General features: G+C 41.9%; 1 protein-coding gene across 2 annotated transcripts in view; it reads left to right on the forward strand.

Annotated features, from left to right (window-relative positions):
* Positions 1 to 16523, forward strand: part of lad1 (ladinin) — a 106492-nt gene that overhangs the window by 62358 nt on the left and 27611 nt on the right. For both annotated transcript variants that reach the window (XM_071373256.1, XM_071373257.1), the window contains exons 8-10: positions 5738 to 5783; positions 15900 to 15943; positions 16097 to 16163. In XM_071373256.1, the coding sequence (XP_071229357.1) occupies positions 5738 to 5783; positions 15900 to 15943; positions 16097 to 16163 (157 nt within the window). The remainder of the gene's footprint in view (positions 1 to 5737; positions 5784 to 15899; positions 15944 to 16096; positions 16164 to 16523) is intronic.

A 16523-nucleotide genomic window follows, 5' to 3' on the forward strand; every position in this document is an offset into this window, starting at 1 on the left:
ATGTTACGTAGATGGAAAACAGCTGTCCTTGAAACAGTCTTCATATGTTTGTCAAAAGAGAGATCAGGGTCTAGAGTAATGCCGAAGTCCTTCACAGCTTTATTTGAGACGACTGTGCAACCATCAAGATTAATTGTCAGATCCAACAGAAGATCTCTTTGTTTCTTGGGACCTAAAACAAGCATCTCTGTTTTGTCCGAGTTTAAAAGTAGAAAGTTTGCAGCCACCCACTTCCTTATGTCTGAAACAAAGGCTTCTAGCGAGGGAAATTTTGGGGCTTCGCCATGGTTCATTGAAATGTACAGCTGTGTGTCATCCGCATAGCAGTGAAAGTTAACATTATGTTTTCGAATGACATCCCCAAGAGGTAAAATATATAGTGAAAACAATAGTGGTCCTAAAACGGAACCTTGAGGAACACCGAAATTTACAGTTGATTTGTCAGAGGACAACCCATTCACAGAGACAAACTGATATCTTTCCGACAGATAAGATCTAAATCAGGCCAGAACTTGTCCGTGTAGACCAATTTGGTTTTCCAATCTCTCCAAAAGAATGTGGTGATCGATGGTATCAAAAGCAGCACTAAGGTCTAGGAGCACGAGGACAGATGCAGAGCCTCAGTCTGACACCATTAAAAGGTAATTTACCACCTTCACAAGTGCAGTCTCAGTGCTATGATGGGGTCTAAAACCAGACTGAAGCATTTTGTATACATTGTTTGTCTTCAGGAAGGCAGTGAGTTGCTGCGCAACAGCTTTTTCAAAAATGTTTGAGAGGAATGGAAGATTCGATATAGGCCGATAGTTTTTTATATTGGCTGAGTCGTTTATTATGTTCAACATAGGAGGGCCAAGCGCAGGAAGCAGCTCTTTCAGTAGTTTAGTTGGAATAGGGTCCAGTATGCAGCTTGAAGGTTTAGAGGCCATGATTATTTTCATCATTGTGTCAAGAGATATAGTACTAAAACACTTGAGTTTCTCCCTTGATCCTAGGTCCTGGCAGAGTTGTGCAGACTCAGGACAACTGAGCTTTGGAGGAATACGCAGATTTAAAGAGGAGTCCGTAATTTGCTTTCTAATGATCATGATCTTTTCCTCAAAGAAGTTCATGAATTTATTACTGCTGAAGTGAAAACCATCCTCTTGGGGAATGCTGCTTTTTAGTTAGCTTTGGGACAGTATCAAAAATAAGTGTAGGATTGTTCGTATTTTCCTCAATTAAGTTAGAAAAATAGGATGATCGAGCAGCAGTGAGGGCTCTTCGATACTGCACGGTACTGTCGTTCCAAGCTAGTCGGAAGACTTCCAGTTTGGTGTGGCTCCATTTCCGTTCCAATTTTCTGGAAGCTTGCTTCAGAGCTCGGGTATTTTCTGTATACCAGGGAGCTAGTTTCTTATGACAAATGTTTTTCGTTTTTACGGGTGCAACTGCATCTAGGGTATTGCGCAAGGTTAAATTGAGTTCCTCAGTTAGGTGTTTAATTAACTGATTTTTGGATAGGCAGAGGGAGTCTGAAAGGGCATCAAGGAATCTTTGGGTTGTCTGAGAATTTATAGCACGACTTTTGATGCTCGTTGGTTGGGGTCTGAGCAGATTATTTGTTGCGATTGCAAACGTAATAAAATGGTGGTCCGATAGTCCAGGATTATGAGAAAAACATTAAGATCCACAACATTTATTCCATGGGACAAAACTAGGTCCAGAGTATGACTGTGGCAGTGAGTAGGTCCAGAGACATGTTGGACAAAACCCACTGAGTCGATGAAGCTCCGAAAGCCTTTTTGGAGTGAGTCTGTGGACTTTTCCATGTGAATATTAAAGTAACCAAAAATTGGAATATCATCTGCTATGACTACAAGGTCCGATAGCAACTTATTGAGGAACGCTGTATATGGCCCAGGAGGCCTGTAAACAGTAGCTATAAAAAGCGCTTGAGTAGGCGGCATAGATTTCATGACTGGAAGCTCAAAAAACAAAAACGTCGGGGGTTTTTGTAAATTGAAATTTGCTATCGTAAATGTTAGCAACACTTCGGCCTTTGCGGGATGCACAGGGGATATGGTAACTAGTGTAACCAGGAGGTGAGGCCTCATTTAACACAGTAAATTCATCAGGCTTAAGCCATGTTTCAGTCAGGCCAATCACATCAAGATTATGATCAGTGATTAGTTCATTGACTATAACTGCCTTTGAAGTGAGGGATCTAACATTAAGTAACCCTATTTTGAGATGTGATGTATCACGATCTCTTTCAATAATGGCAGGAATGGAGGAGGTCTTTATTCTAGTGAGATTGCTAAGGCGAACACCGCCATCTTTAGTTTTGCCCAACCTAGGTCGAGGCACAGACACGGTCTCAATGGGGATAGCTGAGCTGACTACACTGACTGTGCTAGTGGCAGACTCCACTAAGCTGGCAGGCTGGCTAACAGCCTGCTGCCAGGCCTGCACCCTATTTCATTGTGGAGCTAGGGGAGTTAGAGCCCTGTCTATGTTCGTAGATAAGATGAGAGCACCCCTCCAGCTAGGATGGAGTCTGTCACTCCTCACCAGGCCAGGCTTGGTCCTGTTTGTGGGTGAGTCCCAGAAAGAGGGCCAATTATCTACAAATTCTATCTTTTGGGAGGGGCAGAAAACAGTTTTCAACCAGCGATTGAGTTGTGAGACTCTGCTGTAGAGCTCATCACTCCCCCTAACTGGGTGGGGGCCAGAGACAATTACTCGATGCCGACACATCTTTCTAGTTGATTTACACGCTGAAGCTATGTTGCGTTTGGTGACCTCTGACTGTTTCATCCTAACATCGTTGGTGCCGACGTGGATAACAATATCTCTATACTCTCTACACTCACCAGTTTTAGCTTTAGCCAGCACCATCTTCAGATTAGCCTTAACGTCGGTAGCCCTGCCCCGTGGTAAACAGTGTATGATCGCCTGATGATTCGTTTTAAGTCTAATACTGCGGGTAATGGAGTCGCCAATGACTAGCGTTTTCAATTTGTCAGAGCTAATGGTGGGAATCTTCGGCGTCTCAGACCCCGTAACGGGAGGAGTTAGAGACCAGAGAAGGCTTGGCCTCTGACTCCGACTCGCTGCTTAATGGGGAGAACCGGTTGAAAGTTTCTGTCGGCTGAATGAGCGACACCGGTTGAGCATTCCTACAGCATTTCCCTCCAGAAGCCATGAGAAAGTTGTCCGGCTGCGGGGACTGTGCGGGGGGATTTATACTAATGTTAGTATCTGTACTTACTGGTGGCACAGACGCTGTTTCATACTTTCCTACACTGAAATTACCCTTGCCTAACGATTGCGTCTGAAGCTGGGGTTGCAGCACGGCTATCCTCGCCATAAGGCGATCGTTCTCCTGTATATTATGAGTACAGCGACTGCAATTAGAAGACATCATGTTAATGTTACTACTTAGCTTCGGCTGGTGGAAGTCCTGACGAACCACTTCCAGATAAAGCGTTCGGAGTGAAAAAGTTGAATGAAAAAAGAGTGAGGGAAAAACAAAAAATATAAACGGTAATTAAAAAGTAAAAACCGTAAAGTTGCCAGGTAGCAAAGTAAGGTTGGCAACAAAACGCACAGCAGCACGTAAACAAGTCTGCAAGTTATATAGACTTTTTCTATTGTGTTATTGACTATACGTTTGTTTATTCCATGTGTAACTCTGTTTTGTTTGTGTCGCACTGCTTTGCTTTATCTTGGCCAGGTCACAGTTGTAAATGAGAACTTGTTCTCAACTGGCCTACCTGGTTAAATAAAGGTGAAAATAAATGTTTAAAAATTAAAAAGGTCCTTTGCTGTTGTTCTGGGATTGATTTGCACTTTTCGCACCAAAGTACGTTCATCTCTAGGAGACAGAACGCGTCTCCTTCCTGAGCGGTATGATGGCTGCGTGGTCCCATGGTGTTTATACTTGCGTACTATTGTTTGTACAGATGAACGTGGTACCTTCATGCGTTTGGAAATTGCTCCCAAGGTAAACCAGGCTTGTGGAGGTCTACCATTTTTTTTTGAGGTCTTGGCTGATTTCTTTTGATTTTCCGATGATGTCAAGCAAAGAGGCACTGAGTTTGAAGGTAGGCCTTGAAATACTTCCACAGGTACACCTCCAATTGACTCAAATTATGTCAATTAGCCTATCAGAAGCTTCTAAAGCCATGACATTATTTTCTGGAATTTTCCAAGCTGTTTAAAGGCACAGTCAACTTAGTGTATGTAAACTTTTGTCCCACTGGAATTGTGATACAGTGAAATAATCTGTCTGTTAACAATTGTTGGAAAAATTACTTGTGTCAAGCACAAAGTAGATGTCCTAACCGACTTACCAAAACTATAGTTTGTTAACAAGACATTTGTGGAGTGGTTGAAAAACAAGTTTTAATGACTCCAACCTAATTGCATGTAAACTTCAACTGTAACCTCGCTATTGTTATTTTACTGCTGCTGTTTAATTATTTGTAACTTTTATTTTCAATTTTTACTTAACTTTTTTTTCTTAAAACTTCTTAAAACTTTGTTGGTTAAGAAGCATTTCACTGTCACGGTTGTACCTGTTGTATTCGGCGCATGTGACAAATACAATTAGATTTAGTTAAACTGCAGCTGGCTCAAAACAGAGCAGCACGTCTTACTCTTCATTTTAATCAGAGGGCTGATATAAATACTATGCAGCCAGTCTCTCTTGGCTAAGAGTTGAGGAGAGACTGACTGCATCACTTCTTCTTTTTATAAGAAACATTCATGTGTTGAAAATCCCTAATTGTTTGCATAGTCAACTTACACACAGCTCTGACACACACACTTACCCCACCAGACATGCCACCAGGGGTCTTTTCACAGTCCCCAAATCCAGAACATATTCAAAAAAGTGTACCGTATTATATAGAGGCATTATTGCATGAAACTCTCTTCCAGCTCATATTGCTCAAATGAACAGAAAACCTGGTTTTAAAAAACAGATTCAGCAACACTTCACGGCAAAATGCATCTCCCCTATTTGACCTAGGTACTGTAGATTGTGTGTATTGATACCTGGGTAATGTAGTTTGTGTGTATTGATATGTAGGCTAGGTGTGCCGTTTTTACATTGATGTAGTTCTATTAGTGTTCTATATTATGTTCCATGTTAGGGACGACCAGGTCTTGATCATATGTGCCGAAACAGGTACTTTCTTACGATGCAACTGCAATGATGAGATGGATGTTCTTCTTTGTTTTTATGTTTTATTATCTCTCTGTGTTGGATCTTGCCATCTTGTCTAAAGAGGACCACAATGGAAATAAGTCCCAGACTTTGTGTTATCCTCAATGATTGTACTCATGTGCATGCATGTATGTCTTTTTCAAGTTCTATGTGTGCTTGTTTTTAAAATGGTTGAATTAATAAATCAGACCAGATATTGATGAAAAAACAGGCCCTACCCCCTATGCCGATGTATAATGTCGGGTTCAGGTCGGGTAGCAGAGCTCTAACATACACACCTCTGACTGTGATGCTTGCTACATCATGGCTGTTATGTTTGATAATCAATTATCTTTTATTTTCTCCAACTTTGTCTTTCAATCTCTCTCTCCTCCCAATCTCTCCTCTCTATCCTTTCAATCTCTCTATCTCTCCTCTCCATCTCTCTCCTCTCTCTCTCTCTCTCTCTCTCTCTCTCCCTCTCTCTCTCTCTCTCTCTCTCTCTCTCTCCTCTCAATCTCTCTCTGTGTCTCTCTCTCTTAGTGCCAGCGTCCGGATGGCCTCCAAGACATTTGAACCCAGTAGCTCGGTGAGTTACAGTTTGGTACAGTACTGTAAATTACAGAATATTACGCTGTTTTCACATTAGGCTATACACTTGCACTGCTCATTAAAATGGACTGAACATACAAAACGTACACTCGGCCATTACAGACTTCATATGGGCAAATAAACTCATAGAATTAAAAGGGAAGTTTTATATGTACCTAAATCTGAGGGTGGGTTTAATCTTCCAGATTTGGAATTGTGCTCGCCACCAAAGCTTTTACTTGCAACATAATGTTAAATGCACTAAAGAGGAAGAATGGGGAATATTGAAGCATGCTCAACCCCAGAATCTTTTCACGTGTTTGTTTTCAAAGGATGGAGCTAAGAAAATTAACTTCATGAAATGGATTCTACAATAACCCTAAAAACACAACCCTATAGAACAATCCATTGGTCTACATGGAAAATTAAAGGCATTGAAACTGGAAATGACTTGGTAACAGGAAATATAATTTTTTCCATGACAGAATTAAAAAATACATTTTGGCCAATATTTGCAACTTATATGTTTTATATCATCAAATTTCATCCAGAAAGCTTTTGGACATCAGAGCGATGTTGAGGGAATCATATTTGACAAAGAAAAATACACTCATATGATTGGTAAGACATACAAAACCTTGCAGAAAGCCAACTGACAATCTCTTAGAAAAAAATATGAAGTACTGAAATCAGACTTAAAAATAACTGATATAGGCACAAGATGGAGGGAGTTTTGGAACATAACTAATGAAATTACAGTTAACAAAACGGTAAACTTAATCCAGTATAAACTAATTATACAAGAGACAAAATTCACAAATTCGACAGCACAACAGAAGAGTCATATCTTAAATGTAAAAAAAAATTTTTTTAAAAGGACTCAATAGTTCATGCCTTCTGGGAGTTCTATAAAGACATTGTCTGTCAGAAGTTTTAGAATGTAAATGTACTTTTAATCTGTGCTGTGAGATACCCAATGGGGTGGACTGTTACAGTGACCGTATTACTGCCAGTCATGATGGCAGTCAAATTCCATGTGACTGTTTAGTCACTGTAATTAGGCTTCTCCAAGCTCTGATGCTGCTGATGGTCATTAGTAGCCCACCAAACCTTCTAACTGCCTGGTCCTCAGCACTCTGTTGTCCCTCTAATCACTCTGACATCAATACAAATGTAATTTAAAATCTAATCAAACACTTCATGAGAGCCCATGAGCTCATGTTGCTCAACATTTCTATATACTGTATTTTTTTTTTTTTTTTTTCACCTCTATTTAACCAGGTAGGCCAGTTGAGAACAAGTTCTCATTTACAACTGTGACCTGGCCAAGATAAAGCAAAGCAGTTCGACACATACAACAACACAGAGTTACACATGGAATAAACCAACATACAGTAGAAAAAGTCTATATACAGTGTGTGCAAATGAGGTAGGATAAGGGAGGTAAGGCAATAAATAGGCCATGGTGGCGAAGTAATTACAATATAGCAATTAAACACTGGAATGGTAGATGTGCAGAAGATGAATATGCTATGCAATTGCGTGAGAAAACTGAGCGGGGCCAGACGGATTACCGGGACGTGTACTCAGCATTAACCAACTGGTAAGTGTCTTCACTGATATTTTCAACCTCTCCCTGACCGAGTCTGTAATACCAACGTTTCAAGCAGACCACCATAGTACCTGTGCCCAAGAACACTAAGGTAACCGTCTTAAATGACTAGCACTTATGTCGGTAGCCATGAAGTGCTTTGAAAGGCTCGCATCAATACCATCATCCTGGGGAGCCTAGACCCATCCAATTCGCATACCGCCCCAACAGATCAACAGATGATGCAATCCCAATTGCACTCCACACTGCCCTTTCCCACCTGGACAAAATGAACACCTATGTGAGAATTCTGTTCATTGACTACAGCCCAGCATTCAACACCATAGTGCCCTCAAAGCTCATCACTAAGTTAAGGACCCTGGGACTAAACACCTCCCTCTGCAACTGGATCCTGCACTTCCTGATGCCCCCGGGTAGTAAGGGTAGAAAAACAATATCTGCCACGCTGAACCTCCCGAGTGGCACAGCGGTCTAAGGCACTGCATCTCAGTGCTAGAGGCGTCTTACAGACCCTGGTTCAGTTCCAGGCTGTATCACAACCGGATGTGATGAGGGGTCCCATAGGGCGGCGCACACTTGGCCAAGCGCCATCCGGGTTAGGGTTTAGCTGGGGTAGGCCGTCATTGTAAATAATGATAAATATTTAATAATAATAAATAAATAATAATAATAATAATTCTTATTTTCTCTCCATATCCCCGGATTCCTACCGCAAGCTCTGAACCTTTTCACCTGGATCATCTCAGCTAGCTAGCTGCAATCCGAGTGGCTACTTCTGGCTACCGTCTCTGTCCCGAAGCAAGCACCAATTAGCCTGGAGCTAGCCCATGGTAGGCCCATCTCCCGGCTAGCTGAAGAGGTCCATCAGCCACTCCTGGGCTACAATACCTATTTTGCCAATTGGCCTGGACCCCTTTTTACTGCCGGTTCGGAGCCCCACCGATCCTTCACGACTGGACTACCGATGTAATCTGCCCGAGGGGGTTCTTCAACTGGCTACAACGTCGCGACGTCCCCTGAATGCCCATCTGCTAGCCTGCTAACGGCGGCCTGCTAGCTGTCTAGAGCATATCGAACTGTTAACTGAAGAGATCCATCGGCCAATTTCTTGGGCCACTATACCTATTTTGCCATACCTTTGTCTCTACATTATGCCTTGAATCTATTCTACCGTGCCCAGAAACCTGCTCCTTTTACTCTCTGTTCCGAACGTACGAGACGACCAGTTCTTATAGCCTTTTGCCGTACCCTTATCCTCCTCTCCTCCTCTGTTCCTCTGGTGATGTAGAGGTTAATCCAGGACCTGCAGTGCCTAGCTCCACTCCTATTCCCCAGGTGCTCTCATTTTTGTTGACTTCTGTAACCGTAAAAGCCTTGTTTCATGCATGTTAACATCAGAAGCCTCCTCCCTAAGTTTGTTTTATTCACTGCTTTTGCACACTCTGGCAATCCGGATTTCCTAGCCGTGTCTGAATCCTGGCTTAGGAAGACCACCAAAAACCCTGACATTTCCATCCCTAACTATAACATTTTCAGACAAGATAGAACTACCAAATACGGCGGAGTTGCAATCTACTGCAGAGATGGCCTGCAGAGTTCTGTCTTACTATCCAGGTCTGTACCCAAACAATTCGAGCTTCTACTTTTAAAAATCCACCTTTCCAGAAACAAGTCTCTCACTGTTGCCGCTTGCTATAGACCACCCTCTGTCCCCAGCTGTGCCCAGGACACCATATGTGAATTGATTGCCCCCCATCTATCTTCAGAGCTCGTGATGTTAGGTGACATAAACTGGGACATGCTTAACACTCCGGCCATCCTACAATCTAAGCTTGATGCCCTCAATCTCACACAAATGATCAATGAACCTACCAGGTACAACCCCAAATCTGTAAACACAGGCACCCTCATAGATATCATCCTAACCAACCTGCACTCCAAATACACCTCTGCTGTTTTCAACCAGGATCTCAGCGATCACTGCCTCATTGCCTGCATTTGTAATGGGTCTGCGGTCAAACAACCACTCCTCATCACTGTCAAACTCCCTAAAACACTTCTGCGAGCAAGCCTTTCTAATCAACCTGGCCCGGGTATCCTGGAATGATATTGACCTCATCCCGTCAGTAGAGGATGCCTGGTTATTCTTTAAAAGTGCCTTCCTCACCATCTTAAATAAGAATGCCCCATTCCATTTTTTTTTTAAACCAGGAACAGATATAGCCTGTGGTTCCCTCCAGACCTGACTGCCCTTGACCAGCAGAAAAACATCCTGTGGCGTATTGCATTAGCATCAAATAGCCCCCGTGATATGCAACTTTTCAGGGAAGTTAGGAACCAATATATACAGGCAGTTAGGAATGCTAAGGCTAGCTTTTTCAAACAGAAATTTGCGTGCTGTGGCACAAACTCCAAAAAAGTTCTGGGACACTGTAAAGTCCATGGAGAATAAGAGCACCTCCTCCCAGCTGCCCACTGCACTGAGGCTAGGAAACACTGTCACCACCGATGAATCCACTATAATTGAGAATTTCAATAAGCATTTTTCTACGACTGGCCATGCTTTCCACCTGGCTACCCCAAACCCCGGTCAACAGCCCTGCACCCCCCAGAGCAACTCGCCCAAGCCTCCCCCATTTTTCCTTCACCCAAATCCAGATAGCTGATGTTCTGAAAGAGCTGCAAAATCTGGACCCCTACAAATCAGCCACGCTAGACAATGGGGACCCTCTCTTTCTAAAATTATCATCCCAAAATGATCTCCTCTTTTTCCCATTGTCTGAGATTCCCAAAGATTGGAAAGCTGCTGCGGTCATCCCCCTTTTTCAAAGCGGGAGACACTCTAGATCCAAACTGCTACAGACCTATATCTATCCTACCCTGCCTTTCTAAGGTCTTCGAAAGCCAAGTTAACAAAAAGATTACCGACCATTTCGAATCCCACCGTACCTTCTCCGCTATGCAATCTGGTTTCCGAGCTGGTCATGGGTGCACCTCAGCGACGCTCAAGGTCCTAAACGATATCATAACCGCCATCGATAAGAGACAATACTGTGCAGCTGTATTCATCGACCTGACCAAGGCTTTCGACTCTGTCAATCACCACATTCTTATCGGCAGACTCAACAGCCTTGGTTTCTCAATGTACTGCCTCGCCTGGTTCACCAACTACTTCTCTGATAGAGTTCAGTGTGTCAAATCGGAGGGCCTGTTGTCAGGACCTCTAGCAGTCTCTATGGGGGTGCTACAGGGTTCAATTCTCGGGCCGACTCTCTTCTCTGTATACATCAATGATGTCTCTCTTGCTGCTGGTGATTCTCTGATCCACCTCTATGCAGACGACACCATGCTGTGTTACTTCTGGCCCTTCTTTGGACACTGTGTTAACAACCCTCCAGACCAGCTTCAATGCCAGTAAAACTAAATGCATGCTCTTCAAACGATCGCTGCCCGAACCTGCCCGCCAGTCCAGCATCACTACTCTGGACGGTTCTGACTTAGAATATGTGGACAATTACAAATACCTAGGTGTCTGGCTAGACTGTAAACTCTCCTTCCAGACTCACATTAACTTCTTACGGCTGGGATCCCGTTAACAGGATCGATATGACAACAGCAAGTGAAAGTGCAGGGCTCCAAATTCAAAACAACATAAATCTCATAATTAAAATTCCTCAGACATACAAGTACTTTACACCATTTTAAAGAAAACTTCCCACCAACGAAAGCACAACATATCATTATGTTAGGTCAGCACCTATTCACAGAAAAACACAGCCATTTTTCCAGCCAAAGAGAGGAGTCACAAAAAGCATAAATGGAGATAGAATTAATCACTAACCTTTGATGATCTTCATCAGATGACACTCATAGGACTTCATGTTACACAATACATGTATGTTTTGTTCGGTAAAGTTCATATTTATATCCCAAAATTTGAGTTTACATTGGCGCGTTAAGTTCAGTAATGTTTTGCCTCCAAAACATCCGGTGATTTTGCAGAGAGCCATATCAATTTACAGAAATACTCATAATAAACTTTGCGAAAAGGTACAATTGTTATGCATGGAATTTTAGATCCACTTCTCCTTAATGCAACCGCTGTGTCAGATTTCTAAAAAACTTTACGGAAAAAAGCACACCATGCTATAATCTGAGTACAGCGCTCAGAGACCAAAACAACCATAAAGAAATCCGCCATGTTGTGGAGTCAACAGATGTCAGAAATAGCATTATAAATATTCACTTACCTTTGATGATCTTCAGAATGCACTCCCAGGAATCCCAGTTCCACAATAAATGTTTGATTTGTTCCATAAAGTCCATAATTTATGTCCAAATACCTCCTTTTGGAGGGCAGGTCCAGGCAAAAGTTCAGACGAAAAGTCATATTACAGTTCGTAGAAACATGTCAAATGAAGTATAGAATCAATCTTTAGGATGTTTTTAACATACATCTTCAATAATGTTCCAACAGGAGAATTCCTTTGTCTGTAGAAATGCAATGGAACAGAGCTCGCTCTCACGTGAACGCGCGAGACTGAGCTCGTGGCACTCTGCCAGACCACTGACTCAAAGAGCCCTCATTCCCCCCTCCTTCACAGTAGAAGCATCAAACAAGGTTCTAAAGACTGTTGACATCTAGTGGAAGCCTTAGGAAGTGCAATATGCCCAATATCCCACTGTATCTTCGATAGGCCAAGAGTTGAAAACATATACAAACCTCAGATTTCCCACTTCCTGGTTGGATTTTTTCTCAGGTTTTTCCTTGCCATATGAGTTATGTTATACTCACAGACATCATTCAAACAGTTGTAGAAACTTCGGAGTGTTTTCTATCCAAATCTACTAATACATTGCATATATTAGCAACTGGGCATGAGTTGCAGACAGTTTACTCTGGGCACCTTATTCATCCAAGCTACTCAATACTGCCCCCAGCCATAAGACGTTAAGCATCTCCAATCCAAAATTAAATCTAGAATCGGCTTCCTATTTTGCAACGAAGCATCCTTCACTAATGCTGCCAAACATACCCTCGTAAAACTGACCATCCTACTGATCCTCGATTTCGGCGATGTCATCTACAAAATAGCCTCCAACACTGTGCTCAGCAAACTGGATGCAGTGTATCACAGTGCCATCTGTTCTGTCACCAAAGCTCCATATACCACCCACCACTGCGACCTGTACGCTCTCTTTGGCTGGCCCTCGCTACATATTCATCGCCAAACCCACTGGCACCAGGTCATCTATAAGTCTTTGCTAGGTAAAGCCCCGCCAAAGCCAATTCCCCATTTGGCCACCTTTTCTTCCAGTTCTCTGCTGCCAATGACTGTAACGAACTGCAAAAATCACTGAAGCTGGAGACTCATATCTCCCTCACTAACTTTAAGCACCAGCTATCAGAGCAGCTCATAGATCACTGCACCTGTACATAGTCCATCTGTAAATAGCCCATCCAACTACCTCATTAACCCACGACTGCGTGGCCTAGCACGACTCCAACACTCTCATTAAGTTTGCTGACGTTCACCGACAACAATGAGACAGCCTATAGGGAGGAGGTCAGAGACCTGGCAGTGTGGTGCCAAGACAACAACCTCTCCCTCAATGTGAGCAAGACAAAGGAACTGACCGTGGACTACAGGAAAAGGAGGGTCGAACAGGCCCCCATTAACATCGACGGGGCTGTAGTGGTGCAGATCGAAAGTTCAAAGTTCCTTGGTGTCCACATCACCAACAAACTATCATGGTGCAAACATATCAAGACAGTTATCTATATTCACTTTACCCCTACCTACATGTAACAAATGTAGGTAGGGGTAAAGTAACAAATAAAAAATGTCAGTCTCAGGAAACTGAAAAGATTTTGTAAGAGTCCCCAGATCCTCAAAAAGTTCTACAGCTGCACCATCAAGAGCATCCTGACCTGTTGCATCACCGCCTGGCATTGCAACTGCTCGGCATCCGACTGTAAGTTGCTACAGAGGGTAGTGCGTACGGCCCAGTACATCATGGGGCCAAGCTTCCTGCCATCCAGGAACTCTATACTCTACCTCTATAGGAAGGCCCCCCCAAAAAAGTCATAAACTGTTCTCTCTGCAGTACCGGAGTGCCAAGTCTAGGTCCAAAAGCTCCTTAACAGCTTCTACCTCCAAGCCTTAAGACTGCTGATCAAATGGCCACCTGGACTATTTGCATTGCCCCCCCCCCCCCTTTGTTTTTACACTACTGCTGCTACTCTCTGTTTATTATCTATGCATAGTCACTTTACCCCTACCTACAAGTACAAATTACCTCGACTAACCTGTACATTGACTCGGTACCCGTACCCCCTGTATATAGCCTCGATATTGTTATTTTATTGTGTTATTTTTTTAAACTTTAGTTTATTTAGTAAATATTTTCGTAACTCTATTTTCTTAAAACTGCATTGTTGGTTAAGGGCTTGTAAGTAAGCCTTTCATGGTAAGGTTGTACCTGTTGTATTCGGCGCATGTGACAAATAAAATTGTATTTGTTGCGGCATTCACTTGTCGGTTCATTGCGCATGTATAAAACGAGGAGATAGCTTGCCCACTCCATAGCAGCTGCTTTATCCACACTGATTGGTCATTTAATGTCAAGCTAAATGTAAATAAACATCATATTCAGAGGTTTGAAAAGGAACAGAAAGGAACGAAATAAACCGGTACTTTATCGGGGATCAAACCGATTCAGAACTTTATTTTGCTGGTCGGAACATTGGAACGGAATGAAAGAAATTCTGTTCAGAACGAAATGATTGGAAAATAATTTAGGTTTCAACCTCTGCTTTGAATAAGTCTGCAAAATTGCCCTTTCCTGCAGTCAATGATCAAAGCACCCTACTTTTCCTCATGGGTGGAATGTTATTCATATTTTCATAATTTATAAAGATTATTTAAATGTAAAAAAACTCACAAAAGCCGGTGTCTCTGTCAAACGTGTGATGTACATAAAGTGTAATATTGGGATGCAAACTCAAAATGGAACACATTTTAACTTTGTCCACCATCAAAAAGATCCCAACAAATGTTTACTGTACAGAGGATGCAGTTGTTTTACTGTACAGAGGATGCAGTTGTTTTACTGTACAGAGGATGCAGTTGTTTTACTGTACAGAGGATGCAGTTGTTTTACTGTACAGAGGATGCAGTTGTTTTACTTTACAGAGGATGCAGTTGTTTCATTGTACAGAGGATGCAGTTGTTTTACTGTACATAAACATAAACATGTATCACAGAGCCAGGTCAGCGGAGTCAATCACCACCTTCCAGAAACACCTGAAACACCACCTCTTTAAGGAATACCTAGGATAGGATAAAGTAATCCTTCTAACCCCCCCCCCCCCTTAAAAGAGTTAGATGCACTATTGTAAAGTGGTTGTTCAACTGGATATCATAAGGTGAATGCACCAACTTGTAAGTCGCTCTGGATAAGAGCGTCTGCTAAATGACTTAAATGTAAATGTAATGTAAATGATGCAGTTGTTTTATTGTACAGAGGATGCAGTTGTTTTACTGTACAGAGGATGCAGTTGTTTTACTGTACAGAGGATGCAGTTGTTTTACTGTACAGAGGATGCAGTTGTTTTACTTTACAGAGGATGCAGTTTTATTGTACAGAGGATGCAGTTGTTTTACTGTACAGAGGATGCAGTTGTTTTATTGTACAGAGGATGCAGTTGTTTTACTGTACAGAGGATGCAGTTGTTTTACTGTACAGAGGATGCAGTTGTTTTACTGTACAGAGGATGCATTTGGTACGTACAGTACATCTCTGATCTGGTCAATCAGCTTTTTGTTTTACTTACTGTGAAGGAAAATCAGAATAGGCATCATAATAGTACATTACAGTTTAAATCATATTTTATATATTTCTTCTTCACAGACATTTTCATTATGTCGTTTTTTAAATCTGTAGAGAAGTCAGATTAAGTAATAGTCAAATATATTTTAACAAATAAGAAGAGAATCATACCTAAAGTAATGTGAGCATTGCATTGTGAAAGGGAATTACTTTATATAAACACGTATCACAGAGCCTGGACCTAACCCTTTATATAAACACGTATCACAGAGCCTGGACCTAACCCTTTATATAAACACGTATCACAGAGCCTGGACCTAACCCTTTATATAAACATGTATCACAGAGCCTGGACATAACCCTAACCCTTTATATAAACACGTATCACAGAGCCTGGACCTAACCCTTTATATAAACACGTATCACAGAGCCTGGACCTAACCCTTTATATAAACATGTATTGAAACGTATTTCTAGATGAAACACTGATTAAGTTTAGTGAAAAGTGACTGTATGATTTTGTGTTGTCCTTAGTCAATTGAAAATGAGTTTTGAAACGACTGCCTTTTTGATGATCTGTATTGAGTTTTGTGTATCACATGCTATATCCCCAAAGCTTTTGAAACAAACTATAAATTCTAGTTATATAACAGTATCTGTGTTTTCCAGGACCAAACTGAGGAGCAGGACAAAGCATCACCTTTCCAAAGGAAGTGAGTCTGGTGAACATTTAACATGTTTTATACTGACACTATAAGAATATAATAATAATGCCTGTTCGTAACCCCTTACCCTAAAATGTAACCCTAATCTCTAAACTCTAACCCTGTCCCCTAACTTCGGACTCTAACCCTGTCCCCATGTAGTTCCAAACAGAGGGTGTCATCCCGTTCCATCCAGGAGAAGATGGAGAGACTGGCCCATGCCGCTCAGGTAGAACATCATATAACATCACACATAACATTACACAACATCACATAACGTCACACATAACGTCACATAACATCACACAACATCATATAACATCACACATAACATCACACGTAACATCACATATAACGTCACATATGTGACCGACCGTTTCAAATCGGTCATATGTAAAAAAATGTGAAATTGTGTTTTTTCCATTGGATAAAAGTAAAGACGCAGAGCTACAAAATGGTGTATCATTCACTACAGTTGAGGAACAATGGGAAAGTCATTTTCCTTTGAAAATTGATGAACCTGTAAACTCTCTTTCGAGAAAATGGCCTTTGAATGTTTTTGTACTACTATTGGAGAGCTCTTCTTTGT

Source organism: Salvelinus alpinus, chromosome 28 (assembly GCF_045679555.1).
Source record: "Salvelinus alpinus chromosome 28, SLU_Salpinus.1, whole genome shotgun sequence".
Taxonomy (NCBI): Eukaryota; Metazoa; Chordata; class Actinopteri; order Salmoniformes; family Salmonidae; genus Salvelinus; species Salvelinus alpinus.